Raw genomic sequence first — 26,245 nt, 5'->3', positions numbered from 1 at the left:
GAGGGTCAGAGTCAGTAGTGGGAGAAGTGACATTGGAAGAGGTTGGAGAGATGCCAGGAAGAGGCCACAAGCCAAGGACTGCAAACAGCCTCTAGAAGCTAAAAAAGGCAAGAAAATGATTCTTTGTTTAAGACTCCAGAAGGAACGCAGCCCTGCTGACCTCTTGATTTTAGGCTTCTGACTTCCAGAACCATGAGATAAATTTGTAATGTTTTAAGCCACTAAGTTTGAGGTGATTTATTATAGCAGCAATTGGAAAGGAACATAACAGCTAAACATATTTATAATTTCCTAATTTCCACAATTCTCTAGTCCTTCTGGTACAACTCCTTTATCAGATAAATGGTTTGTGAATATTTTCTCCAACTCTGAGCATTTCTTTTTTTTTTTTTAACTTTTTTTAAAATTTTTATTTATTTATGATAGTCACACACAGAGAGAGAGAGAGAGAGGCAGAGACACAGGCAGAGGGAGAAGCAGGCTCCATGCACCGGGAGCCCGACGTGGGATTCGATCCCGGGTCTCCAGGATCGCGCCCTGGGCCAAAGGCAGGCGCCAAACCACTGCGCCACCCAGGGATCCCTGAGCATTTCATTTTAATTTTCTTACTACTGTCTTTTGAAGAGCAAATATTTTAATTTTGAGGAAGTCCAATTTATTAGTTTTATTTTTTATGGCAAATGTTTTCTGTTTCTTAAAAATGTGTCATAACCCAGTTACAAATATTTTTCTCTTAGGCTTTCTTCAAAAGATTTAGTTACACTGACCTCATCTCATTAGTCAGAAAGCATTTCCTCTTCGGTTATGTTCTGAAAGAAGTTTGTACGTGATTGGTATTACTTCTTTAAGTGTTCGGGCCTGGAGTTTCTCTGTGAGAGAGTTTTATTACAATTTCAATTTCTTCAGCTACTCAAGATATTCTATTTCTTTTCACGTCTATTTTGGAAACTTGAACTTTTCAAGAAATTTGTCTATAATATTTATCACATTTATTAGCATTAACATGCCCCATTATCCTCTTAATAGCTATAGAATTTAAAGCTTCACTTTTTAAATTCTTGATTGTGACCATTTGTACTTTTTCTCCTTTTTTTTTCTTTATCAGTGTAGCTAGAGATTTATAAATTTTATTGGTCTTTTTAAAGAATTGATTTTTGGTTTTATTGGTTTTTCTCTATAGTTTGTCCATGTAATTGTTTTCCACTCATTATTATTTCACTTTATTTTCTTTCAGTCTCATTTTTTTTCTTTTTCTAGCTTTCTAAGTTAATAGCTGAGATCAGTGATTTAAATCTTTTCTTTTCCAGAGTAAATGCATGTAAAGCTATATGTTTCCCTCTAAGTGTTACATTTTTGTGTTTTAATTATCAAGTGGTATTTTCTTTTTTTAATTATTATTTTTTTTAAAGATTTTATTTATTTTTTCGTGAGAGACACAGAGAGAAAGAGGCAGAGACACAGGCAGAGGGAGAAGCAGGCTCCATGCAGGGAGCCCGATGTGGGACTCGATCCTAGGACCCCGGGATCACACCCTGGGCCAAAGGCAGCGCTAAGCCACCCAGGATGCCCTGGTTAGTATTTTCTATCTTTTCTTGTAACTTCTTAGATCTATGGATCATTTGGAAGGATGTTGGTGTTGGAGTTTTTTTAAAGATTTTTTGTTATTTATATTTAATAGGGTCTGAGAATGAGCTTTGTATGACTTCAATTGTTTTGACTTTATTGATTTTGTTTCATGGCTCAGCATGTACTCTGTCTTGTGCATGTGAAAAGAATATGTATTTTGCAATTATTAGTTTTAGTGTCCTATGAATGTCAGGTAAGTCATGTTGGTTAATGTTCATTTTTTTTCATATCTGTGTTGATTTTTGTTTGCTTGACCTATCTATCCATCATAACCAAAGTTACTTGTGGAATTGTCCATCTTTCCTTTAGGCTCTGTCAATTTTGCTTTGTGTTTTTTGAAACTTATTTGATGCATCTGCATTTAGGATTGTTATTCCCTCTTGAAGAATTGAGCCTTTTACCATTATGAGATATCTCTCTTTATATATATATATATCCCTCTTTATCTCTGGTAATACTGCTTATCTTAAGCCTACTTTTTCTGATATTGAGATGGCCACAACAGCTGTCTGTTGGTAAGCGTGTTCATGGACTTTTTCCATTATTTAACTTTCTAATTGTCTCTGTCATTATATTTTAAGGATATGTCTTATAAACAAGATATAGTTTGTTTCTGTTTTTTTTTAAATCCAGACCAGCAATCTCTGCCTTCTCTTTTTTTAAAAAAAATTTTTTATTTATTTATTCATGAGAGACAGAGAGAGAGAGAGAGAGAGAGAGAGAGAGAGAGAGATTGAGAGGCAGAGACACAGGCAGAGGGAGAAGCAGGTACCATGTAGGAGCCTAAAGTGGGACTTGATCCTGGGACTCCGGGACCACACCCTGGGCCAAAAGCAGGTGCTTAACTGCTGAGCCACCCAGGCGTCCCACCTGCCTTCTAATTGGACTGTTTAGTCCCACATTATTGATTTGTTTGGGGTTAGTTCTGCCATCTTGTTATTTGTTTTACCCATTTTCCATTGTTTCTCCTTCTCTTTTCTTTTGGAATAATCAAGTAATTTTTAGTATTCAACTGTATTTATTGACTTTTTGGGTATATTCCTTCATGTTGTACTATTTTCAAGAGGTTACTCTATAGGATTTACAGTAGGCATTCTTAATCACAACTACTTTAACATTATTCCACATTGCTTAAAATGTATGAACCTTACAACAGTATAATTCATTTGTCCTTCCCATTGTGTATTATTGTGATATATTTTATTTCTACATATTTTGTAAATCACACAGTACTTCTTACATTTTTTTTTGCCTTAATAAGTCAGTAGACTTTTAAGGACATTAAGAAAAAATATTTATATTTATTCACATATTTACCATTTCTGGTATGTTCTTTATTCCTTCCTTAGAGTCCAGTTTCTATCTGGGATCATTATATTTCAGTTTAAAGAGCTTTCTTTGGCATTTCTTGTGCAGGTCTGCTGACCATGACCTCTCGTATTTTTAATCATTTTAGAAATATCTCCATTTCTCCTTCATTTAAAAAAAGATGAGTTTACTATATATAGAATTTGAGGTATACCTTTTTTTCCTTCAGCATTTCAAGATATCATTCGGGGCTGCCTGGGTGGCTCAGCTGGTTGGGTGTCTGCCTTTAGCTCGGGTCATGATCCTGAGGTCCCAGGATAGAGCCGCCTGCTCAGTGGGAAGTATGCTTCTCCCTTTCCCTCTGCCCCTCCCCCTGCTCCTCTCTCTCTCTCTCTCTCTCTCTCTCTCTCTCTCCCTCAAATAAATAAATTAAATCTTTAAAAAAAATTTCATTCTATTGTCTTCTGGCTTCTATGATCTGAAAACAGCCTTTATTTTTACTATTGTCCCTCTGAAAAAATGGGTCTTTTTTTCCCTCTGAGATGTCTTTTTCTCCCTAACTTTAGTATTTTCTTCTTTATGTTGGTTTTCAGCAAATTGATTATGGTGTGGCTAAATGTGTCCTTTTTGTATTTATCCTGAATAGGGTTTACTGAGCTTCTTAATCTGTAGGTTGATGTATTTTATCAATATTGGAAAATTTTTAGTTATCTCTTCAAACACTCTTTGCTTCCCATTGTGTCTCTCCTCTCCATCTGAGGCTCCAGTTACATACATGTTACACTAGTTGCTCTTATCCTACAAATCTTAGGTTCTGTGTTTTGGTTTTTTAAAAAAATATTTTATTTATTTGAGAGGGAGAGAGCACAAGCGGGAGGAGAAGGAAAAGAAGACCCTCCACTGAACAGGGAGCCTGATGTGGGGCTCCGATCAAGGACCCCATGATCATGACCTGAGCTGAAGGCAGATGCTTAACTGACTGAGCCACCCAGCCACCCCTGTATTCTGTTTTTGTTTCAATCTTTTTTCTTTCAGTGCTTCTATTTGGATAATTTCTGTCGATTTGATCATTATATCTGCTATATCCATCCTGTTATTAAACTCAACCAATGAATCTTCCATTTCAGATACTTTTTTCACTTACAAAATTTGAATTTTTAAAAATAATTTCTACTTCTTTGTTGATTCCTCAATCGTTTATCTTTTCTGGTAAATTATTTAAGATATTTATAATAGCTGCTTTTTAAAATATTTTATTTGTTTATGAGAGAGAGAGAGAGAGAGGAAGGCAGAGACACAGGCAGAGGGAGAAGTAGGCTCCGTGCAGGAGCCTGATGTGGGACTCAATCCCGGGACTCCAGGATCATGCCCTAGGCTGAAGGCAGGCACTAAACTGCTGAGCCACCCAGGGATCTCCAATAGCTGCTTTCAATTCTGTGCTAACATCTGGCTCACCTCTAGGTCTGCTTCTATTGACGATTTTTCTCTTGATTACAGTTTACATTTTCCTACTTCTTTGCCAACTAACATTTTGTTGTATGTTGGATATTTTGGATTGATGCATAGTAGAGATGCTGAATTATGTTATCTTCCTTTAAAGGGTGTTGAGTTTGTTCTGGCAAACAATTTTTTTTAAAGATTTTATGTATTTATTCATGAGAATACACAGAGAGGAGAGAGAGACAGAGGCGCAGAGACACAGGCAGAGGGAGAAGCAGGCTCCATACAGAGAGCCCGACGTGGGACTCGATCCCGGGTCTCCAGGATCATGCCCCCGGCTATAGGCGGCACTAAACCGTTGAGCCATCGAGGCTGCCCTCTGGCAAACAACTAAATTTTTGGCAGAAAACTTTGAAGCCTAGTTAGGACAGGAGTATTTTGGTTCTGCTCTTTTTTAAAATAATTTTTTAAAGATTTTATTTATTCATTCATGAGAGACATAGAGAAAGAGGCAGAGACACAGGCAGAGGGAGAAGCAGGCTCCATGCAGGGAGCCTGATGCGAGACTCGATCCTAGGACCCTAGGACCCCAGGATCCCAGGATCCCACCCTGGGCTGAAGGCACCAAACCACTGAGCCACTGGGGCTGACCTTGGTTCTGCTCTTAATCCTAGGCTGTAACTGTCAGTCCTGGGACATTGTACTTATACCTAGGGTTTGGTCCTTTTGGGATTTCAATGAAAAACCCAAAGTGTTTACCAATACCTTCTAATTTTATGGGTCCTGAACCCCACACTTGGTCTCCTTAACACACTGTGAACTGTGAAGTGTCCTTAGGAGGAAAGCCTGTTAACTGTAGGACTCACCTGTGGACTTCCTTTTATTTTCAAGGATTATAGTCCTTGTTTTTCTTGCTTTTGGTTGGTCTCCATGCTTTCAGCTATTTTTATTTTATATTTTATATTTATATATTTTATATATATATAAATGTATATATTCAATGTTAAAAGGAGACTAAAACAAGCTCATTTGTCACACCAAAACCTGGAGTTTTACCTAATTATCATTGGTTTGTGTTTTACACATTTGAAAATTATTTATTTTTATTTTATTTTTTTTTAAATTTATGATAGTCACAGAGACTATCCCTGGGTGGCTCAGCGGTTTGGTGCCTGCCTTTGGCCCAGGGTGCGATCCTGGAGTCTTGGGATCGAGTTCCATGTCGGGCTCCCGGCATGGAGCCTGCTTCTCCCTCTGCCTGTGTCTCTGCCTCTCTCTCTCTCTGTGTCTATCATAAATAAATATTTTTTTTTAAAAGGAGGAAGTTCCTTTCCCAAGGGCAAAAGACCACCAGAAAGTGTAGTGAGGGGCAGGGAATGGGTGAGGAAGGATTGCAATTCAGTTGTGGTCTTACCCTGCCTTGCATTCATTTTATGAACGATGTCTGAAAGGAGAAAGGGATAAGAAACCAGGCTTCCATCTGCACCATCACCACCCGAAGTGTCTTCTCTGTTCTGGCCCTACGTATTTTATTCCAGAGGATCTGGATGGAGCCCACTTGTCCTGCCCACAAGAAGAGTTTTGACAAAAACACACTTTAAAAATCCAGAAACAGGTTTTTCTAGAACCGCCCCTCTAGACAGCAATGCAGGGTGTGGGGAATAGGGATGCCTCAATCAGCTACAAAATTTTGCTCAGAGAAGGAAACAGTTTAAAAAGCTCTAATGTGTGGGACACCTGGGTGGCTCAGTGGTTGAACATCTGCCTTCGGTTCAGGGTGCGATCCTGGGGTGCTGGGATCGAGTCCTGCATTGGGCTCCCTGCATTCCATTTCAGATACTTCTTTCTGCTTCTCCCCCTGCATTCCCCCCTGCCTGTGTCTCTGTCTTTCTGTGTCTCTCATGAATGAATAAATAAAATCTTTAAAAAAAAAAAACAAAACAAACTCTAATGTGTAAAGTAACATGGGATTTGGAATTTGTAGGTATATGTGCTAGAGGATTCCCCATCTATAACATAAACCACCTCTCCTCCAATAAGTAATAGACTCTAATAGCAGTCCTGATTTGGGCAAGTTCTGAGGCATAGTGACTTAGCAAATGCCTGACTGCTGGCATCCCCTTGGGTCTGGTATCTGATCTTCTCTTCCCTCCTTGATTTCTCCATAATTTTAGAGCTAGTCAAGGACCCTGACTTGGAGAAGAGTGGCAGATTCTTTTATACATACTTTAGCACCATGACAACCAGTTCTCATTGTGGGGATCAGTCACTTAGTGCAGCTGATGTCACCAGAGCGACCAATCTGGGCAGATGAAGTGCAGTTACCATGGTGACAGGAGGCAGAAATTGTTTCCTTGAAAGCATGAGGGTCTGGATTCCCCCTGAGGTTCAGGCTGTCTCTGGGTAAAGTGCATGGCCAGCTGGAGGTACTCAGTTCTATGCAATTGTCCAGTTCAAGCTATCACAGTGTTCCCTAGACCAAAACAATACTTCTCAACAGGCCTGTCTGTTCCACTCTGGCCCTCTATCAATACATTATCCAGCAGTGCTAGGGTGGTCTTTTAAAATTGTACATTACATCATTCTATCCATTTCCTTATAATCCTTAGTGATTTTCTTCTGCCCTTTGTATAAGATCTAGACTCTTTACTACTAACTGCAAGGCTCCAAGTGGTCAGTTCTGGGCCTACTTTTGTTTTTGTTTTTGTTTTTTTGGGCCTACTTTTGTAACTGCATTTCCTACCACTGGCTGTTCTGTTTGTTCCTCTAATGTGCTATTTTATTCATTCATTCATTCATTCATTCATTCACTTATTTAATGTGCTATTTTAGAACCACAAATACAATAACCAAAATAAAAACCAAAAGTAAATATTGGATGAGCTCAATAACAGAATAGGAATACAGAAAAAAAGTATTAGTTAACTTGAAGATGGAATAATAGAAGTGATCCAATCAGAACAACAGAGAGGAAAACATTGAGGGAAAAAGTAAACAGTCTCGGGGACCTGTGGGACAATACTAAACATCTAACATGCATGTCACTGGAATCCCAGAAGAAGAAGAGAAAAGGGGGTAGTACATTAAAAATATTTGAAGAAATAATGGCTGAAAATTTCCCAAATTGTCAAAAGCCACAAACTTACAGATCCAATAAGTTCAGTGAACTCCACACGAAACCAGGAACCAAAAATAAAAAAATTAAAATTAAAAAAGGGACCCCTGGGTGGCTCAATGGTTGAGTGACTGTCTTGATCCTGGAGACCCGGGGATCTCTGCTTCTCTCTGTGTCTCTCATAAATAAATTTTTAAAATCTAAAAAAAAGAAACCAGGAACCAAAGGGCTAATGGGGCAGGTAAACAGAGCTGCAGTTTTGTTTTTTTTTAAGATTTTATTGATTTTTTCATGAGAGACACAGAGATAGAGAGAGAGAGAGAGAGAGGCAGAGACACAGGCAGAGGGAGAAGCAGGTTCCATGCAGGGAGCCTGATGTGGGATTTGATCCCGGGTCTCCAGGATCATACCCTGGGCTGAAGGCAGCGCTAAACCGCTGAGCCACCCAGGATACCCCAGAGCTTCAATTTTTAACCCAAATCTGATTGTTCTGGGAATGCTGTCTGCCACCATGTTTCTATAAGATCATATCCTTGCCTGACAATATGATCACCAACTGTTGATTTAGTTTTGCAGAGACTCAAGGTTTCAGTAAGAAGCTGGCCAGAACCAGTCAGGACCAATGGCCACCTCTTTGAAATGAAAGAGCAAAATGAAATTAACTGTCTCCTACTTAGTAATTTCCTTTGTCTTTTTCCAAGTTTTAATTTAAATTCATTAGTTAGTGTACAGTGTAACATTAGTTTCAGGTGTAGAAGTTAGTGATCTAGCACTTAATATACAACACCTAGTACTCATCACAAGTGCCCTCCTTAATGCCCATCATCCAGTTAGCCCATCCCCCCACCACGGCCCCTGCAGCCCTCAGTTTGTTTCTATAGTTAAGAGCCTGTTTTCTGGTTTGCTTCTCTCCACCCCCACCCATATGTTCATTTGTTTTGTTTCTTAAATCCCACATATGAGTGAAGTCATGGTATTTGTCTTTCTCTGACTTATTTTGTTTCACATAATACCCTCTGACTTCCTTTGGGGTCATGAAGCTTCTCTTTCCTTTACCCAGACCCTTTCTGCTCGCCTTTAAAAACTCTGGACTCTCCAGAATTTTGGGGAGGCAAATATGAGGCTTGCTCTTCCCTCTCCTCACTTCTCTGCCTCTTGAGTCAACCCTCTCCTTGCTGCATACTCAACATCTCAGTGATTGGCATTTACCTTGTGTCAAACAGATGAACTTGACTTTGGTTACACAAACAGGAGAAACTTGAGAAATCCATGCCCTGATGCATCCTACTCAAACTTCTAAAAACTAAAGACAAGAACAAAACCTTGAAAATAGCCAGAGAAAAACAATAAATATATCACAGGAGAACAATAATCCAAATGACTGTGGATTTTTCATCATGAACCACCAGGGGCAGAAGGGAATGGAATAATATTTTTAAAGCAGTGAAAGAGAAATCTTTTAAAAGGGGGCAGGGAGCACCTGGTGGCTCAGTGGTTGAGTGTCTGCCTTTAGCTCAGGTTGTGATCCCGAGGTCCTGGGATCCAGTCCTGCATCAGGCTCCCTGCAAGGAGCCTGCTTCCACCTCTGCCTATGTCTCTGCCTCTCTCTCTGTGTCTCTCATGAATAAATAAATAAAATATTTTAAAAAAATAAAGCAGTGAAAGAAAAGAGCTGTCAGCCCAGCATTCTATATCCAGCAAAATATACTTCAGGAACAAAGGTAAAACAAAGTTGGAGGAAAAATTAACTTGTGACCCACAGACCTGCTCTTTCTTTTCTTTTCTTTTTTCTCTATTTGGGACCTTGGTGGATTGGATGATGCACACTCACATTAGTGATTAGTGATTACTAATTCAAATGCGGATCTCTTCCAGAGACATCTGCACAGACATATTTAGATATAATGTTTTACCATCTATCTGGGCATCCCTTCACCAAGTCACACTGACACATAAAATTAACCATCACAATGGGCAACTGGGAATGAACTCTGCTGGGGACCCCTGAGGATCTGTGTAGAACTTGTCTCAGATTTACCATCCCCTCCCCAGGGACGGATCTGTTGGAATATTTATCCACTAAACTCAGTCCTTAACTGGTTGAGAGCTGCCTCTGGGGGTGTTAAGTCCCAGACCCTCAAAGCTGTCTTGAGCACAGGTAGGCAAGACCCCTTTGCATTCCAGAAAACCCACCCAACAAGAAGCATAGTCCCAGCTTGAGATGGGAAGCTGTCAGCATGTACAGACACAGTCTACCTGCAGCTACAGGTGAATCCCAGAGATGGGATATGAAGCAGGGAATCGACATGGTCTGCTATACAGATGTTCAATAAACATCTATCACATGACTATATTATACGGATAACTTACTTCCCTGACTAGGCCTCAATTGCCTCGAGGAGGCAAGACCTATGTATTGTGGTGACCAGACACCGTGAATGGATGATGGGGAAAAGTAGAGTAGGTGGTAGGGGTCAACCGAACTAATAAAAACAAGGTAGAGATAAATATGACAAGTTGAGCATTGTATTTAGCTGTGTCCTTAGGCGCACAGATACAGGGTTTAGGACATGCACTGGCAGCATGATCAGGCCTGTATTACCAGAGGAGAGTCTCTTAATTTCTCTGGGTTCTGTAAGTAAGTAGGTGCTATGATCTGAATATTTGTATTCCCCCCCCCCCGCAAAACTCATATGTTGAAATCCTAACCCTCAAGGTGATAAGATAGTATTTGCAAGTGGGGCCTTTGTGAGGTGATTAGGTCAGAAGGGTGGGCTCCTCATGAATGGGATTAGTGCCCTTATGAAAAAAGATCCCAGGGGGATCTGTTGCTTCTTCCTCCATGTGAGGACACAGTGGAAAGACAAATATCTATGAACTAGAAAGCAGGTCCTTACCAGACACCACTTCTGCCAGAGACTCATATTGGCTTCCTAACTTCTAGAACTGTGAGAAATAAATTTCTGTTGTTTATAAGCCGCCCAGTTTATAGTATTTTGTTACAGCAGCCTGAACAGACAGTAGGCTTGGTACTTTCCCACGTGTTCTCACTTGTGAGGATCAAATGAGCTAAGTGCTTTGAGAAATATAAAGCTTGAGGCATGGGATGTCTGGAGTTGGGTTGGGTTGAACAATGGTGGCTGGTTCCCCTCTCCCAGGGGCAAGGTGACCACAGGTATCAGAATGTGAAATGTACAAAGCCTTCAGTCACAGAATTCTCTGTGGGGTTCTTGGGTTTGGGGCTGGCATGACTGCTCTGTAGGGGACCCTAAAGTTTAGAGGGTACTGTGAACTTCAAGGGCAGAATGAGGTCCCAGGCCTGCCAGACCCGAGGTCTGGAGGGAAGACTTTCCTTCCACAGTTGGAAGAGAGACCAAGAAGACCATTTGAAGCCCGTGGGTGGGGATGGCGGCCCCTCCAGCTGTGATTCCATCTTGCCTTCATCTGCCTTAGGAATGATTTGTGAGGGCAGCCCGGGTGGCTCAGCAGTTTAGCGCTGCCTTCAGCCCAGGGCCTGATCCTGGAGACCTGGGATTGAGTCCTGCATCGGGCTCCCTGCATGGAGCCTGCTTATCTCTGCCTCTCTCTCTCTCTCTCTCTCTCATTAGTAAGTAAATAAAATCTTAAAAAAAAAATGATTTGTGAAGGGAGGAAGTGGTCAGAACCCAGGTGTTGGGCACAACTAGGGCTGTGCTCTCTGAATCCCATACTCAACCTTCCCTGTGTTCCCATCCCACCTCTCTCACCTCAGACATTCCAGTCAGGTCCAAACCCCACCTGTCCTGCCTCCAGACAAGTCTGTAGAAAGATTTTGCTTGAAAATCAGCTTTAATGATCCAAATTTGGGTCAGCCTGAAATGGTCCTTCTTGAGAGCATCAAGAAGGTGTGGGAGATGAGAGGCTTCCCCTGAGGACTCAATCAGCTGCGAGGTTGTGACTTGTGACTCAGACTAAGGAATGGCTCAAAGATACTCTACAAGGGAAAGAAATAGGAATTTTCAACGAATGCTCTGAAGCAGGGATTGTGACTCCTTTCCTCACCCCCCTACCCCCACCCCCGCCCAATTCAGAACAAGTTTCCCATAGCAATCTTGATGTGAATAAGTCCTGAGACAAGGGGCTCAGGCACTGTCAGACTATAGGTCTTTCCCTGGTCCCCATCTCTAATCTTCTCTCCTTCCAGGGATTTTCCATTAGACACAGGGCTGGTTGGCCGGTCCCCTGAGCCTGAAGGAGGATGGTAGCTCCTTGTTTGCACACTTGATAGAACCATGGCAACCAGTCCCCATCATGGGGTCAGTCATAGGACCAGTGATGTGGTCCAGCAACCAATCCAAGCTAAGGAGGCCTGGCTGCCATGGTGACAGAGATGACGACCAGTTTCTTTGAAAGGGGTAAAAGGCTGGAGCACCTCTGAGGAGCAGGCTGCCTCTGGATGGAGTCCAGCTGAGAGCCTCCCAGCAACACTGCCTTGGTCTTGATCCAGGGGACCACCAGGTCTCACCTGGATAACTTGGAAGCCCCGAACACTGTTCTACTTGGTCTTACTCTCGTCCATTTTATGGTCCATTTTCCTACAGCATCGCTATATCTTTATAAAATATGTATCAGATTGCTTTTCTTTTGTATATTTTTTATTAGAGTTTGATTTGCCAACATATAGTATAACACCCTCAAATTGCCTTTCCTTTGCTGATCATTCCCACTTTGAATAAAACCCAAATCCTGTCTTACAGACTATGAGCCCTGAGTAGTCCTGGCTGTTCCCCTGTCACCAGCCGTGTTGGCCCTGCAATCTCACCTAAGGGCAATTAAAAAAAAAATTTTTTATTTAGGGCAGCCCAGGTGGCTCAGCAGTTTAGCGCTGCCTGAAGCCCAGGCTGTGATCCAGGATCGAGTCCCACGTCAGGCTCCCTGCATGGGGTCTGCTTCTCCCTCTGCCTGTGTCTCTGCCTCTGTGTGTGTGTGTGTGTGTGTGTGTGTCATGAATAAATAAATAAAATCTTTAAAATTTTTTAAATTTAAATTCAATTTGCCAACATACAGTATAATATCCAGTGCTCCTCCCATCCCATGCCCTCCTTAGTGCCACTGCATCTGTACTTTTGTCTGCCTTGGGGATTCTTCCTTCAGATCTTTCCAGGGCTGCTTCCTGGTATCATTTAGGTCAAAGTTCAAGTGTCACCTCCTCCGGCTATCATTAGTGTGGAGAAGTCGATGTGTGAAGCAGCCCAACCTCTCCTGGGGCCCTGGAGAGGAAGGGTGGGGCTGGGTGGGTGCAAGTTGGGTCAGGAGACCAGGTCTGGCCCTGCTCCCTGCCTGCCCACTCAGCTTCTCAGCTCTAAAGACGGATGATACCTAATAGGTGAGTAGCCTTCGCCCCGGGCTTCCAAGAGCTCAAGTGCCCAAGGGGATGCCCGAGAGCTTTCCCCAGGTGACTTGCCCTCCACACCACAGAGAAGAGCAAGGGGGAGGCTGAATTCAAGGGCTTCTGGAAACTCCTCCCCCATTTAAGGATAGTAGCTTTAGAGCTATAGAGAGAGCTAGATATGTGTGTAGATATGTATGTGTGCGTGTGCATAGAGAAAGAGAAACTTATATAGATATGGATGGGTGGAGGGGCAAGGTAAGAATTAGCGTCATGTCACACTCAAGATTTCCTTAGAAAAACAGAGAGTTCATATTTAAGTTGTGAAGCCTCCCAAGTAGATTTCCGCAGGCCCTTCAAGCTCTGGGCCTGTGCTTGATCTTACAGAGCCAGAGGCTCCTGGAGGCCCCTAGCCCCTGCACCCTGCAGTTGCTGAAATATATGAAAAGTTGTCTGTGAGAGAGGAAGTAGGGGCGCACCCCCCCCTCCCCAGTGAGGAAAGGAAGAATTTCCCCTTACCCAGCAACCACTGGCCTTTTTCATATATTGTCTTTAAGCCACACAGCAACACCAGAGGGGTCGCCTTTATTACCATTACCATTTCACAGGTGTGGAAGAAGGGATTTGAAGGGCCTAGGCAATGTGTCCAAGGTCACAGCTGGGCAGTGGCAGAGCCAGGACTGAGCTGGCTCTGAATTAAAAGCTCTGTTCTCTTCCATCCTCCAGGCCCTCTCTTCCAGAAGGTTCTCCATCAGCCTCAGTGAAGTCTTGTCATTTATTTATCAACCAATGTATATTCCCTCCTTCACCCTGCGTCCCTCTATAAACAGGCCCTGGGTGGGCTCAGCCTTCCTGGACAAGCCAGGTCCTCACCTGCAGTGGGGCCTTGCCATGGTTGGTCATCTCTTGGTTCGGGACCTCTGAAACCATTTCAGAGTTCAAGCATTGTTCCCTGTTCACCTTGGTCACTGGGCTGTGATGGGAAGGAAGGCAGGAGTCAAAGGTGAAGAGAAAATGGTGAGAAGGCCCAGAGGAGAAGAGATGGGATCCAAATGAGGAATTTCAAAATCCCTGAGGGAGTCTCACCTTAGGGAACAACAGTCAGAGTTCCTCTTTGCACTTGTCCCTAGAAGACAAATCTTAAGCCAGGGATATCAATTAGTAGCCAAGTATCCCAATCCCCTCCCTCTGCAGACATCACCAAGGTATCATGGGATTGCTTCTGGCTGGAATCAGACAGGTGCTCTCTTCATTCTATTTACTGGACTTCAGACAGCTCCTACCTGCTGCCCTGACACTCCTTCCTTTCCCAATTGTTCTGTCTACCGGTCATGGGCAGTGTGGACAGATCACAGGCCTCACACACCTGGGCGTGGTGGTTTTGGTGGAAAAGGCTGTCTACCCATCCCTCATGCTGGTCTCTGAGGCATGGAGCCTGGGCATGTGCTCTATCTTCTGGGTCTTCATATCTTGAGTGACATCATCCTTCCAGAACAGTCCTGCAGGGAGAGAGGGAGGAGCGTAAGGTCACTTGGGACAATGGGATTGGCCCACCCCGGAAACCAGAGTGTGATATTAGAATTTCTGCTTTCCCCAAAGTGCATAAGGCACCGGGCATTGGAGGGATCCAGAGACTGGCTGGGGTATAGGAGTTTGCCTTCTGCCCTCCTCAGCATTGGAATCCCTGCCCTTACGAGTTCTGTGACCCTGGGAAACTTAATTAAGTTGGCCGAGCTTCAGTCTTCTCATCCATGAAATGATGAACCATTGTTGGGAGAATTACAGGAGATAATCCAGGTAAGTCTCTTAGCATAGTGCTTCGCGTTGCAGTAAGTGGTCAAATGTGAATTTAACAATGGTGCTATTATGAGAACCGAATGAAGTTGAGGATGTACACAGTGTTTTTAGAACTCTGAGGCACTACTTGCACATTAGACACGATGATCATTAGTAGCAGTAATTTGAACTCCAAGCAGATCTCCCCTCTGGACCCTGCAACCATGAAACCCTGCTTTCAAGGAGGGTTGGATGCTTTTCCCCCAAGGAATCCCCTCCCATTCTCCACCCCCATCCAACATGCTTCTATTTGCCATTCGCTTCTATTTGCCCCAGTTCAGAATCTGGAATATGTGGCGGGGGGAGGGAGAGGGTCTGACTGGGGATCCCAGAATTCCTGGCTCTGAGCACCTGGATAGCATGGTGGGGAGGGGTATGGGGCTAGTCCCAAGGAGATGGACTCTGGCCTCTTCCAGGGACTTCTAGTCATCTCTACTGTGCCCCTCTAAAGAAGGCAAGTGAGAACAGCTTCCCCACCAAGGCTGGGAGGCCACCACCCTTGTCTCGCTCAGGGTCTGGGCAGGTGAGGCTCCAAAGGTGAGTATGATGAGAAAGTTTCAGACAGAGGAATTTGTGGAAAATGCTTTTCATGTCAGGTTGGGCAACCCCCGCCCCTGCCTTTACATCTAACAGCCCAGCCTGTCTCTTTCAGCTCTTCTGCTCTCACCTTGAGGCACAAGCCACCGGAGCACAGCTTGCCAGTATTCGAAGACCAGGTTGATGACATCTTTCTGGGACCTGGCTGGCTGCATTCCCACCTGGCTCTGTCCCTCTAAGGGCACAGAACGGCATTAGCAGGGACTTTGGCCAAAAGCCTTCAACAGGTCCTGGTTGCAGAGAAGCAGCCCCCTCTCCACCATCACTCTCAGATCCCTCCCCTTCCCAGTTATCAGCTGTCCCTTCATCTCCACCCTTTGCTCTTTATCCTCGGGGTCTCACTCACCCTTGGCACAGACTTCCAGGTAAGAGCAGAGTCTTCAGGCAAAGAGACAGCCTATAGGTGGACAGGTGAGCAGAGCCTCAGAGGGCTACACAAGGTGAATGGACAGGCGGACAGGCTAGGGATGGGGGAAGCAGTCTGGCCGCTTCCTGGGTGGAGAGCTGCAAAGAGTTCTGGAATCCTTGGAAGCATAAACCTGGAACCTGGGTTCATACCGTTAGGGCTGGCGAGCCCAGGTTCTTACCCTGGAAACCACAGTATAACCAGCTACACGATGTGGGGAAAAACCTTTCCATCATGCAGACTCTCCTCAGTCTGGGTAAAGGGGGCGGGGTGGAGTGGGGTGCGGTGGGGTGCGGTGGGCGGCGCGGCGTGGGGGAGAAGCCAGAAGGTTAAAGGGTTCAGGCCTCTGCACCGCCGCCGCGTCGCGCCCGTCCAGCAGTCCGCAGAGTCCTCTGCACCGACCTGGGGGTTCAGGGACCCGCGGAGGACAAGGCGAAGGGGGCGGGCAGGAGTGCGGGCAAGGCCAGGCTGCCTCCCACCGCCGCCCGACCTGCCCCCCGGGGAGGGGGGAAGCCCAGGCCCCTGCTGGGCGCAGTCACCTCCCCGAGGTCGGGGGCTGGATGCCCGGGGCCTCCCGCCTGCCCCCCAGCTCCGGGCCCCTCCGCCCCGCCCTCCGCCCTCCGCCCTCGGCGCCTGCTGCGTCCCGGGCCTCTGGGCGCCCTGGCCGGCTCGGGGTCCCTGCATCCTCCTGCTGACCCGCCTCTCTTCCGCCCTACCACCCCCTGCCGACCTTTACCCGCCCCCCCCGCCCTCCGACTGGCCCCGCCCGCACGGCCCCCAGCTCGGTGCCCCCGCCGCCCCCGCAGCGCGTTCCCGGCCTTTCCCCCGCTTCCTCCCGACCTGGGGACTCGCGGCGGCCCAGCCCCGGGGGGCGGCCCAGCAGCGGGGAGCAGAGAATCCGACGCCTCCCGGGTCCCCGGGCCCCGCGCCCGCCGCGCCGCCTGCTGCACGGTCGCCCCGCGCCTGCCCGCGAACCCGCACCGCGGCCCAGGCCCGACCCGGCGGCTGCGGCGAGCGCCCCCCTCCGGCAGCTCGGCCGCGGCCCGGGCGGGTCACCAGGCCGCAACCCCGGCGCTTGGGGCCGTGGCGTCGGAGTCCTGCTTGGAAGAGGGGCTGCTCCCCAACACAGGCGACCCTCTGTTCCCTCTGCTCCCCTGCGGGCACCCCCCTCACGCACACGGGAGCATCGCCTCCGTCTCCTTATCTCCAAGGATTAGAGATGGGGCGGGGGGGGGGGGGGGGGAGTAGCACGTGCAATTGAAAACCTGCAAACAGCCCTGGGCATGGTTCTTGAGAAGTAGGATCCCTATTAGGTACTCCTTAAGATGCGCTGGGTAAGCTTGCCTGGGGTCAGACCCAAGCCACCGCAGGCAGCAGCCCTTTCACTTCCCAGGGGGCCTCAGTTCACCTCTAAGATGAGGAAGACAATACTATCTAGCTCTAGCTCACGGTGTTTCTAGAAGGACTAATTAGTATAATAGCCGGTGAAGCATTTAGAAGTAACACGGGACTGGCACATGGTAAGTGCTCGGTTAACACTGGCCATGCCTGTCCCCTGACCCTGCCTTTCTATCACCATCCCCCACGCCCACCCCCTGCTGCCCCAGGCCTTGATAAGGTATATTTCTCCCCGCAAAAATGTGCCCGTCAATCGGTCGTATCTTTTCCAAACCCCAAAACCGCGGCCCTTGTTCAAACTACCATCATCTCTTACCTGCTACTGAGATTGCGTCTCATCCGGTTGCTTGGAGTGACTGATAAATTGGGGTGTGCTCCAGGAGCCTAGATTTGGTGTTGTTCCACTCTCGCCTCCCAATAATCTTTTTTTTATTAATTAATTAATTAGTTTATGATAGTCACACACAGAGAGAGAGAGGGGCAGAGACACAGGCAGAGGGAGAAGCAGGCTCCATGCAGGGAGCCGGATGTGGGACTGGATCCCGGGACCCCGGGATCACACCCTGGGCCAAAGACAGCGCTAAACCACTAAGCCACCCAGGGAGCCCCCCAAAATGGCAATTTCATATGGTTTAATCTAATCTAAACTAAAACCATGGTAAGTTGGGGTACCTGGCTGGCTCAGTGGTTTAGCACCTGCCTTTGACCCAGGGCACAGTCCTGGATTCCCGAGATCGAGTCCCACATCCGGCTCCCTGCATGGAGCCTGCTTCTCCCTCTGCCTGTGTCTCTGCCTCTCTCTCTCTCTCTCTCTCTTTCTATCATGAATAAATAAATAAAATCTAAAAAAAAATTTGAAGCATGTTTCTTCTTTGCTTACTCCTCTCCCATGGCTTTCCTTTGTGCTTCAGACTAATCACTGACCTGTAAGGCGCAGCATGACCTAGCCTCCCTCCCTCTCCAAGTTCCAGCCGCACCAGCTTCCTCTCCACTCATGAACCCCTGAACTCTTCTTGCAGACTCTTTCCTCCTCTCCCCGACCTCACGGTTGTCCCTCGGTTTTGGCATAAATACCACCCTCTCAGAGATGTGCTTCTTCTCCCCATGCATCCTTACCACCTCACTTCTATCCCTTGTCTCCTTCACACTTACCACTATTTATAGCCACTTGTCCCTTTCTGCCTTGGAGTATAAGTTTCGAGAGGGTCGAGGGACACGTCAGTGTCTGGCTCCAGGCCCATCTCAGCGTGGACCCTCAGTATATGTTTTTTGAGCAACTGAAAGAGACTCTGGGTCCAGACACAGGCATGAAAGGTCTCGGCCTCAGTGTTCTCATCCATTAGATGGGCACCCTATGAGGGAGCCTTGAGAATGGAATGGTGATGATGGCCGTGAGAACAGTGCATGCTATACAAACACGGAGGGGCAGCGAGTGGAGTTCTGCTCCACCCCAGCGTCAGCCTTCCTGGGATGCTCAGACCACAGCCCAGCCCCATGGGTGGGTGGGAGACCTTGAAACCCAGAAGGGCAGGCCTGGTCTGGAGGAGTATGGGGGAAGGGATCCCAGCTGGCCTCGGAGCCCAGGAGCTGCCCACCCCGAGGGGGAGAGAGGGAGCTATGAGGCACCCTGGATAGGAGGCTCCCTAGGAGCTTCTTGTCTGCGCCTTATTTTGGGAAGCAGGGTCAGGCACAGAGCAAGGCGTGGGCCTCCATGACTGGGCCTCCTCGGGGATATCCAGGGAAGCAGATAAGAGCATTGTGTTGAGGTCTGCAGGACCCTTCGTCGGGGGACAGGTCTTCCCTGGTGGAAATCTGGAAAAGAGGCTGTGTGCTGAGGGAGCAGAGGAGGGATGGTCTGTGGCAGGAAGGTGAGTTCAGCGGAGAGCAGCGCCCCCTCGCGGAAGCAAGGGGAGCCGGGCCGGGGGGCAGGGGCTTTTACCCCCCCAGCCCCAGGGACCGTCTCATCTACTCTCTGCCCAGGGCCTAGCCTGAGCTGCTCTGGTGTATTAGGCAGGAAGGGGGCATCTCTTTACATCTGATATGAAGCCCAATCATCCTAGAGGAACTCTTCTCCTCTTTCCATTTAGAATGTGTCTAAGGCCAACTGTTGTGTTTGGAGGACTTTATGATCCACCCCTGTCCCCGCTTTTTTTTTTTTAAGTGGGCTCCATGTCCAGTGTGGAGCCCAACAGAGGACTTAAACCTACAACCCTGAGATCAAGATCTGAGCTGAGATCAAGAGTTGGATGCATAAGTGACTGAGCCACCCAGGTGTCCTATTCCCCTCCCCCCTTTTTAATGAGTATTTTTACCTGATGATTGTGAAAAATGATACAGATAAAAGTGGATAAGACATACAGGTGCAGCTCAACAGATTATTAGAGTGTAAACAACCATGTCGTGCTCTCTGGGCCACAGAATACTGCCAGTACCCCTAGAAACATCCCCTCGTTCTAGCCAGGTTACATCTCCCCTCCTTCCCCCACAAATTAATCACTCTCTTGACTTTGTGGGCATAACTCCCCTTCCTTATCTTGGTCGTTGCAAAACATAAGTAAAAACATATTTCTAAGGAGTAGTGTTTAGAAATGTAATTATCTGGTGTACTAGCTTCCTAGGGCTCCTGTAACAAATTACAAGCTTGGTGACTTAAAACAAATGTCCTGAGCACGCTATGAAGGCGCATAACTGAGTTGTGTCGTTCCGCAATGTCAGCTTTATTCGGTCATAAAGCAAAGTTAAATCATGATTATGAAGCAGGGAAGCAAACGCTAAGTCCATCTGTGAGCGTGCAGTTGAGACAAGGCCTGGGGCAGGTCTCTCGGCACTTATTGCTTCTTATGTTCAAGCAAGGAAGGATTTTGGTTCTGTTTGGAGATCAATCGAGCAGAGACTTTGGTGGCAGTTGCCTTTTTTAAGTGGTCAGGCATAGAGGGGTCAGATCTGAAGAGTCTGACATTTTGCTGCCCAAATCCTTCCCCACCCTTTTTTTTTAAATTTTTATTTATTTATGATAGTCACACACAGAGAGAGAGAGAGAGGCAGAGACACAGGAGGAGGGAGAAGCAGGCTCCATGCACCGGGAGCCCGACGTGGGATTCGATCTCGGGTCTCCAGGATCGCGCCCTGGGCCAAAGGCAGGCGCTAAACCGCTGCGCCACCCAGGGATCCCAATCCTTCCCTTTTTAAAGGTATTTAATTGATTTTGGGTCCCTGCAGACCTCCTCTGGTTCTGCTCATTACTGGTTCTGGGGTGTCACCTGACGTTGGTCCTCATGATATGTCCTAGTGGCAGTACCTTATCTGCTTGTGTCATGGCTTGACACAGGCCCCTGCTTAACACAAGAGGCTCCATTTTGCTCTCCACAAGAGAAAACGTATTCTCTCACCCTGCTGGAGGCCACAAGTCCAAAATCAAGGAGTTGGCAGAGCCATGTTCCCTCCAAAGGCTCTACAGAGTATCTGCTTATCTCTGCGTCTGTGTGTCCACATCTCCCTTTCCTTTCTCTTGTAAAGACACTAATGATTAGAGCCCACCCTCATCCAGAACGATTTCATCTGGAGTAGTTTAACCAATTACATCTGCAAGACCCTACTTCCAAATCAGGACACATTCCAAGGTTCCAGGGAGAGAGCAATTTTGGGGAGACATCATTCAACTCACTAAATTACAACATGTATTTTTTTTGTGCGGCCTGCTTTTTTTCAACATATATTTTTTAAAGATTTTGTTTGAGAGAGAGAGTGAGTGAGCATGAACAGGGGAATAGGCAGCAGCAGACTCCCTGCTGAGCAGGGAACCCCCCCCTCCCCACTAAACATGGGGCTTGATCCCAGGACCGAGTATCATGACTGGAGCCAAAGGCAGGTTCTTAACTGACTGATCCACCCAGGCACCCTATATTTTATTTTTCTTAAGTAATCTCTATGCCCATTGTGGGACTCAAATTCATGACCCTAAGATCAAGTGTCACATGTTCTGCTAACTGAGCCAGCCCGGTGTCCCAACACTGTATTTTCTTTATTTTGTTTTATTTATTTGAGAGAAGGCATGCAGTGTGCATGAGTGGGGTGGGGGTGCAGAGGGAGAGGGAGAAGCAGACTCCTTGCTGAACGGGGAGCCTGATGTGGGGCTTGACCCCAGGACCCCGGGACCATGACCTGAGCTGAAATCAGATGTTTAACCAACTGAGCCACCCAGGTGCCTCCCCGCAACATTAAAGACTTACCCATGACATTGAATAAAACAGTATTGTATTCATTTTCATTGCTTTATAGTCTTCCACTGTGTGATAACGTTAACACTAGGATTCAGAGTATGGATTTGGAGAATGGCTTGCTATGAAGTTGAGGAACCTCTAGCTTTGGGGATCCTTGTCTTCACAAATCCCTTCCAAGGCTCTGGGAGGAGCCCTAGCAATGTGTTCACATGATCAAATACTTTTATATGATTTGCAAAAGTAATTTGTTATAATACTCTATTTTCTCATATTAGTTATACCTTTTTCTTGCCTGATGGCCCGGGATAGAAGCTCCGGTCTAATGTTGACTAAAATTGATGAGAGCAGACATCCCTGCTTGTTTCTGATCCTTAAGGGAATAGCTTTAGGCTTTCAGTCATGAAAGCCTAAAAGCTTGTATGATATTTATCTGTGGGTTTTTCATGGATACCCTTTATCAGATTAAGGAAGTTCCCTTCTCCTTCTGGGTATTAATCAGGAAAAGACGTTGGATTTTTGTCAAATGCTTTTCTGCATCTATTGAGATGAACATGTGGTTTTTGCATATAATTCTTCCTTATGTCCTCATTCCTTTTTTTTCTTAAGATTTTATTTGTCCATTTGACAGAGAGAGAGCGAGAGAGAACGCACAAGCAGGGGGGAGCTGCAGGCAGAGGGAGAGGGAGAAGCAGGCTCCCAACCAAGCATGGGACCCCGGGATAATGACCCAAGGCTGAGACAGATGCTTAACCAACTGAGCGACGAAGGCGCCCTTTGTCCTCATTCTTAGGAGATATCTCCTTTTATTCTAAATTTTTGTTTGTAATTTTGTATTCTTCTACGTGAAGAGAGTCCCCAGATTGTATGTTTCAGCCCCAACAAAATTGTCTCTCCCAGCACCTACTCTATTTTGTATGGGCCGTTGGGTTGTTTCCAGTTTGGGAATCTTAGGAACAATTGCTATTAATATTCTTGCACATGTCTCCTGGTAGACATGCAAATGCTTTAGATGCCAGAAGGCTGGGGCCAGGGACCCAGAAGGGTTCCATAGGATGAGCCAAGAGGGTTCCTGGCTGTGCGCAGGATAGAAATCAAATGCGAGCCAGCAGGAGATGAAAGCTTATTGAAAGGAGAGAGAGAGAGAATGCGGGTACAGAGTATCTGGGAGACTCAGAAAGGAAAGGAGAGAGAGTCTCATCTTTGCTTGGGATCTGGGGTTTTTATCGAGAACTGTGGTCTGGTGTACCTGTTGTCTCAGGCATCCAGGAACCAATTAGAACAAAGACAAGGGCCCCAATATTATTCCTTGGAGCCAGGGGGTCTTGGTGTCGAGGTGTCTAGCCTGAGTTGTCTGGAATATGCATATGAGGGTTTTGTCCAAGTCGTTCTCATCTGGTCCTTCTTTAGATGTTATCTATTCCAGAAAAATCGTTAACTCTTTGTCCCCTACAAGGAGGGCATATGCTATTTGCATTATGAGGCATGTGTAGACTAAGTGTGCAGTTGTAGCAAGAAGAGAAGCAGGAGAAGGAGCAAAAAGCAATTTTTACACCATCCTTCAGTTTCCCTATCTCACTTCTACTGAGGGGTCTACAGGTATATGATAGCTGGGTCACTGAGGCTAATGCCAAGCTGATGTCCTAAACTGTTGTCACCTTACATTGTCACTAATGTTGTATAAAAGTTCTTGTTGCTCCACATCCTTGCAACACTTGGTATTGTCAGATTTAAAATATTTTTGTATCATAATGGGTGTGTAGCAGTGACTTGTCATATTTTTTTAAAGATTTTATTTATTTATGAGAGACCCAGAGAGGGAACCAGAGACACATGCAGAGGGAGAAGCAGGCTCCCCATAGGGAGCCTGATGTGGAACTTGATCCCAGGACCCCGGGATCGCGCCTGAGCCAAAGGCAGACGCTCAACCACTGAGACACCCAGGTACCCCAACTTACCATGGTTTTAGTTTAGATTAGATTAAACCATATGAAATTGCCATTTTGGGGGATCCCTGGGTGGCTCAGCAGTTTATCACCTGCCTTTGGCCCAGGGCGCGATTCTGGAGTCCCGGATCGAGTCCCACGTCCGGCTCCCGGCATGGAGCCTGCTTCTCCCTCCTCCTGTGTCTCTGCCTCTCTCTCTCTCTCTCTATGTCTATCATAAACAAATAAATAAATCTTAAAAAAAAAAAAGAAATTGCCATTTTGTAGGTCAAAATAGTCAAACAATTTCATAACTCAACCTAATATTTCTCTGATAGCTAATGAAGTAGAACATATTTTCATATATTTACTGGCTTTTTATTATGAAGTACCCATTTAAGTATTTTGCTCATTCTTTTATTCATGTCTGACTTTTATTTTTTTTCTTTTGACTTTTCTTACTGACCGTCTTATGTACTCTGAATATGAGCCCTCTGTAAATTACATGTGTTGCAAATAAGCCTTCTAATCCTCTTAATGTCTTAATTTCAATGAGGTCAAATGTCAATATTTTCCTCTATGCATAGTGTTCTTTGTATCCTGTCTAAACCTTCCCCTAACCAAGATCATAAAGATATTCTCCTTTAATAGTTCCTAAAAGCTTTATGATTTTGCTATCTATATTTAGATCTAAAATCCATTTGTAATTGATTTTGTATATTGTGGGAGGGAGGGCTCCAACCTAATTTTCCCATATGAATATCCAATTTTCAAAGCACAGTTTATGGAAAAGATCATCTGAGTTGCTTTCATCAGATACTCACTTCCCTCTGTTGATGCTACTGGTCAAGTCAAACCTTGAACCAATCACATCCTGTCTTAATCAGTTTTATAATAAGCTTTGATAATTGGTAAAGCGATTGTCTTCTTCAAAGTGTTTTAGCTATTTCTATAAATATTATAGAATCCACTTGTCAGGGACGCCGGAGTGGCTCAGCAGTTGACTATGTGCCTTGGGCTCAGGGTATGATCCCAGGGTCCTGGGATCAAGTCCCGCATCAGGCTCCCCATGGGGAGCCTGCTTCTCCCCCTGAATGTGTCTCTGCCTCTCTCTGTGTCTCTCATAAATAAAATGTTTTAAAAAAAAGAATCTACTTGTCAATTTCCACTATTTATGAAAAAAGCAGAAAGGAGCAAACCTATTACATTTTTATGAGGATTGCACTGAATCTATATATCAATTTGGAGGCTAACTAGTATTTTTACAATATGGAGTTTCACATCCTACAAACAACACCTATCTTCCCAATTATTTGGACCTTCTTTCATATAATTTTTTTCTGTAGAAATCTTTTAATATTTATTCATAGGTACTTGATTATTATGCATTGTAGTTGTCCTTTTAAAATTTTCATTTTCTAAGTATTCATTGCTGGTCTAAAGAAATTGAATTAATTTTGGTATATTGGTTTTTCAGCCAGCCACCTTGATAAAACTCTCTTATTAATTCAAATAAGAGAGCTTTTGGATTTCCTGTGTAACAAATCCTATCAAATGGAAGCTCACCTCCCCTTTTGGTATACCTTTTATCCTCTATCTCACCTTATCACCCAAGCTAGGGACCCACAGTATGATGTTGACTGGAAATAGAAAACCCGGCATCCTTGTCTTATTCTCACTCTCAAAAGAGCACTGGCTTGGTTTAGGCTTCCCCAGCAGCAGACCTGAGATCAGGATCCAGGTGCAAGTTTGAGAAATGGAGGAAAACACTGGTAGGGGCATGGGGATGTGAGACAAAGAAGGGAGGGTGGCCAGTAAAGAAAGCGGTGTGTTATCAGGCTTAATTCTGGAGTTTAATTCTGCTGGGGTCAAAGAGCCAGTGTCAACTACCCATGTCAGGGTGATCTCCCTGAGGGAGCTGGAGTCTAATTCTTAGAGTCCTGGCAGTCTCTGGTTGGAGCATTAGATCCCTAGCAGGAGTGGGAAACCAGTCAGGCAGCAAGACACCCCCAGGCAAAGAAGTGCTACTATTGGCAGGTGAAGTTGGGCCAAGTCTAGGAACTGATCACAGTGAGGGACGGAGGTGGGTTCCTAACATGTCTTCTACCAACACCTTCCACTCTTACGAACAGCCCCGGCAGTCCCCATAGGATGGCAGCAGCTGCCTGAGTCCAGCTCTCTCCAAATGTCCTCCAAACATCACTCAGTTCAACCGAAGGACAAGGAAGGAAATAAAAACACTTGTATCTCGTGCTTCCAGCAAACTGAGAAAATACTACAGACTTTGGCGATCAAGCACCGTCACCTGGTCTCTGCTATTCAGAAATCCTAGGACCACATCAACCCCGGGGAGCTTAGACCCACAGCAGTGGCTCCCGGCAACCTGGCCTCCAAGGGACCACACGGTGCAGCACGCTTAGCACTGATGAGACTACTGGGCTGGGGGTGCACAAAATAGGCAAACTGTAAGACAAAGAAGGGGGATGAACGAACACAAGAGAAGGGGCAGGAGGAGGAGGAAGAGGAAGAAGGAAGGAAGGAAGGGAAGGAAGGAAGGAGATAAAAGAGAAAAAGAGATAATGGATGGGGGAAGTTATTAACCAGAGGAAAAAATATTTAATAATAAGGGCTGGCTTATAAAAGTTAATGAGATGGGGAGGGGAGGTGGGGACACAGCCCGGGGCTGCCCAGGTCTTGTGCTGAGCATGGAGACCTCATGGCACTGAGATGGACTCAGGGACTGTTCTGGTAACAGAGGAGCATTGAGGCCGCTTCCTGGAAGGGAGGACCGGGGATGGAAGGGGGCCTTCCAACTGTGGGCCCATTTACCCGACGCCCACCTCAGGCATGGGCTTAAGGGAAAGAGGTTTGAGGTCTGGCCTGCATCAGCTCCCAGGAGCTGTGGCTACTCTAACTGACCCCACTACCTGCTCCGCTGCTCTGGTTCCAGAGGTCAAGCCAGGTTCAACTCCCACCCACCTCTCCAGTCTCCAAATAAACACAACAGAA

General features: G+C 45.9%; 1 protein-coding gene across 1 annotated transcript; it reads right to left on the bottom strand.

Moving 5' to 3' along the window:
- Positions 1-13,426: 13,426 nt before the first annotated feature.
- On the bottom strand, positions 13,427-18,034 carry LOC144305795 (uncharacterized). Its single transcript, XM_077884885.1, has 7 exons — positions 18,019-18,034; positions 16,537-16,895; positions 15,637-15,687; positions 15,361-15,465; positions 14,224-14,356; positions 13,944-13,996; positions 13,427-13,830 (listed from the first exon to the last, which is right to left on the bottom strand). Exons 1-5 carry the CDS (start codon positions 18,032-18,034, stop codon positions 14,321-14,323), a joined length of 567 nt encoding a protein of 188 aa, XP_077741011.1. The 3' UTR covers positions 13,427-13,830; positions 13,944-13,996; positions 14,224-14,320.
- Between the last annotated feature and the right edge of the window lie 8,211 nt (positions 18,035-26,245).

The sequence above is a fragment of the Canis aureus genome, chromosome 36, assembly GCF_053574225.1.
Source record: "Canis aureus isolate CA01 chromosome 36, VMU_Caureus_v.1.0, whole genome shotgun sequence".
NCBI classification, from domain to species: domain Eukaryota; kingdom Metazoa; phylum Chordata; class Mammalia; order Carnivora; family Canidae; genus Canis; species Canis aureus.
The sequence above is the reverse complement of the archived record's forward strand: the minus strand, read 5'-3'. Positions and strand labels throughout refer to the sequence as shown.

Excerpts from the sequence above, each read along its gene's own strand:
- LOC144305795 (XM_077884885.1), bottom strand. Across the intron at positions 15,688-16,536 it reads GGGCCGCCGCGAGTCCCCAG|GCTGTCTCTTTGCCTGAAGA; the intron begins GTCGGGAGGAAG and ends GTCCACCTATAG. Across the intron at positions 14,357-15,360 it reads CCGGTGGCTTGTGCCTCAAG|GACTGTTCTGGAAGGATGAT; the intron begins GTGAGAGCAGAA and ends CTCTCCCTGCAG.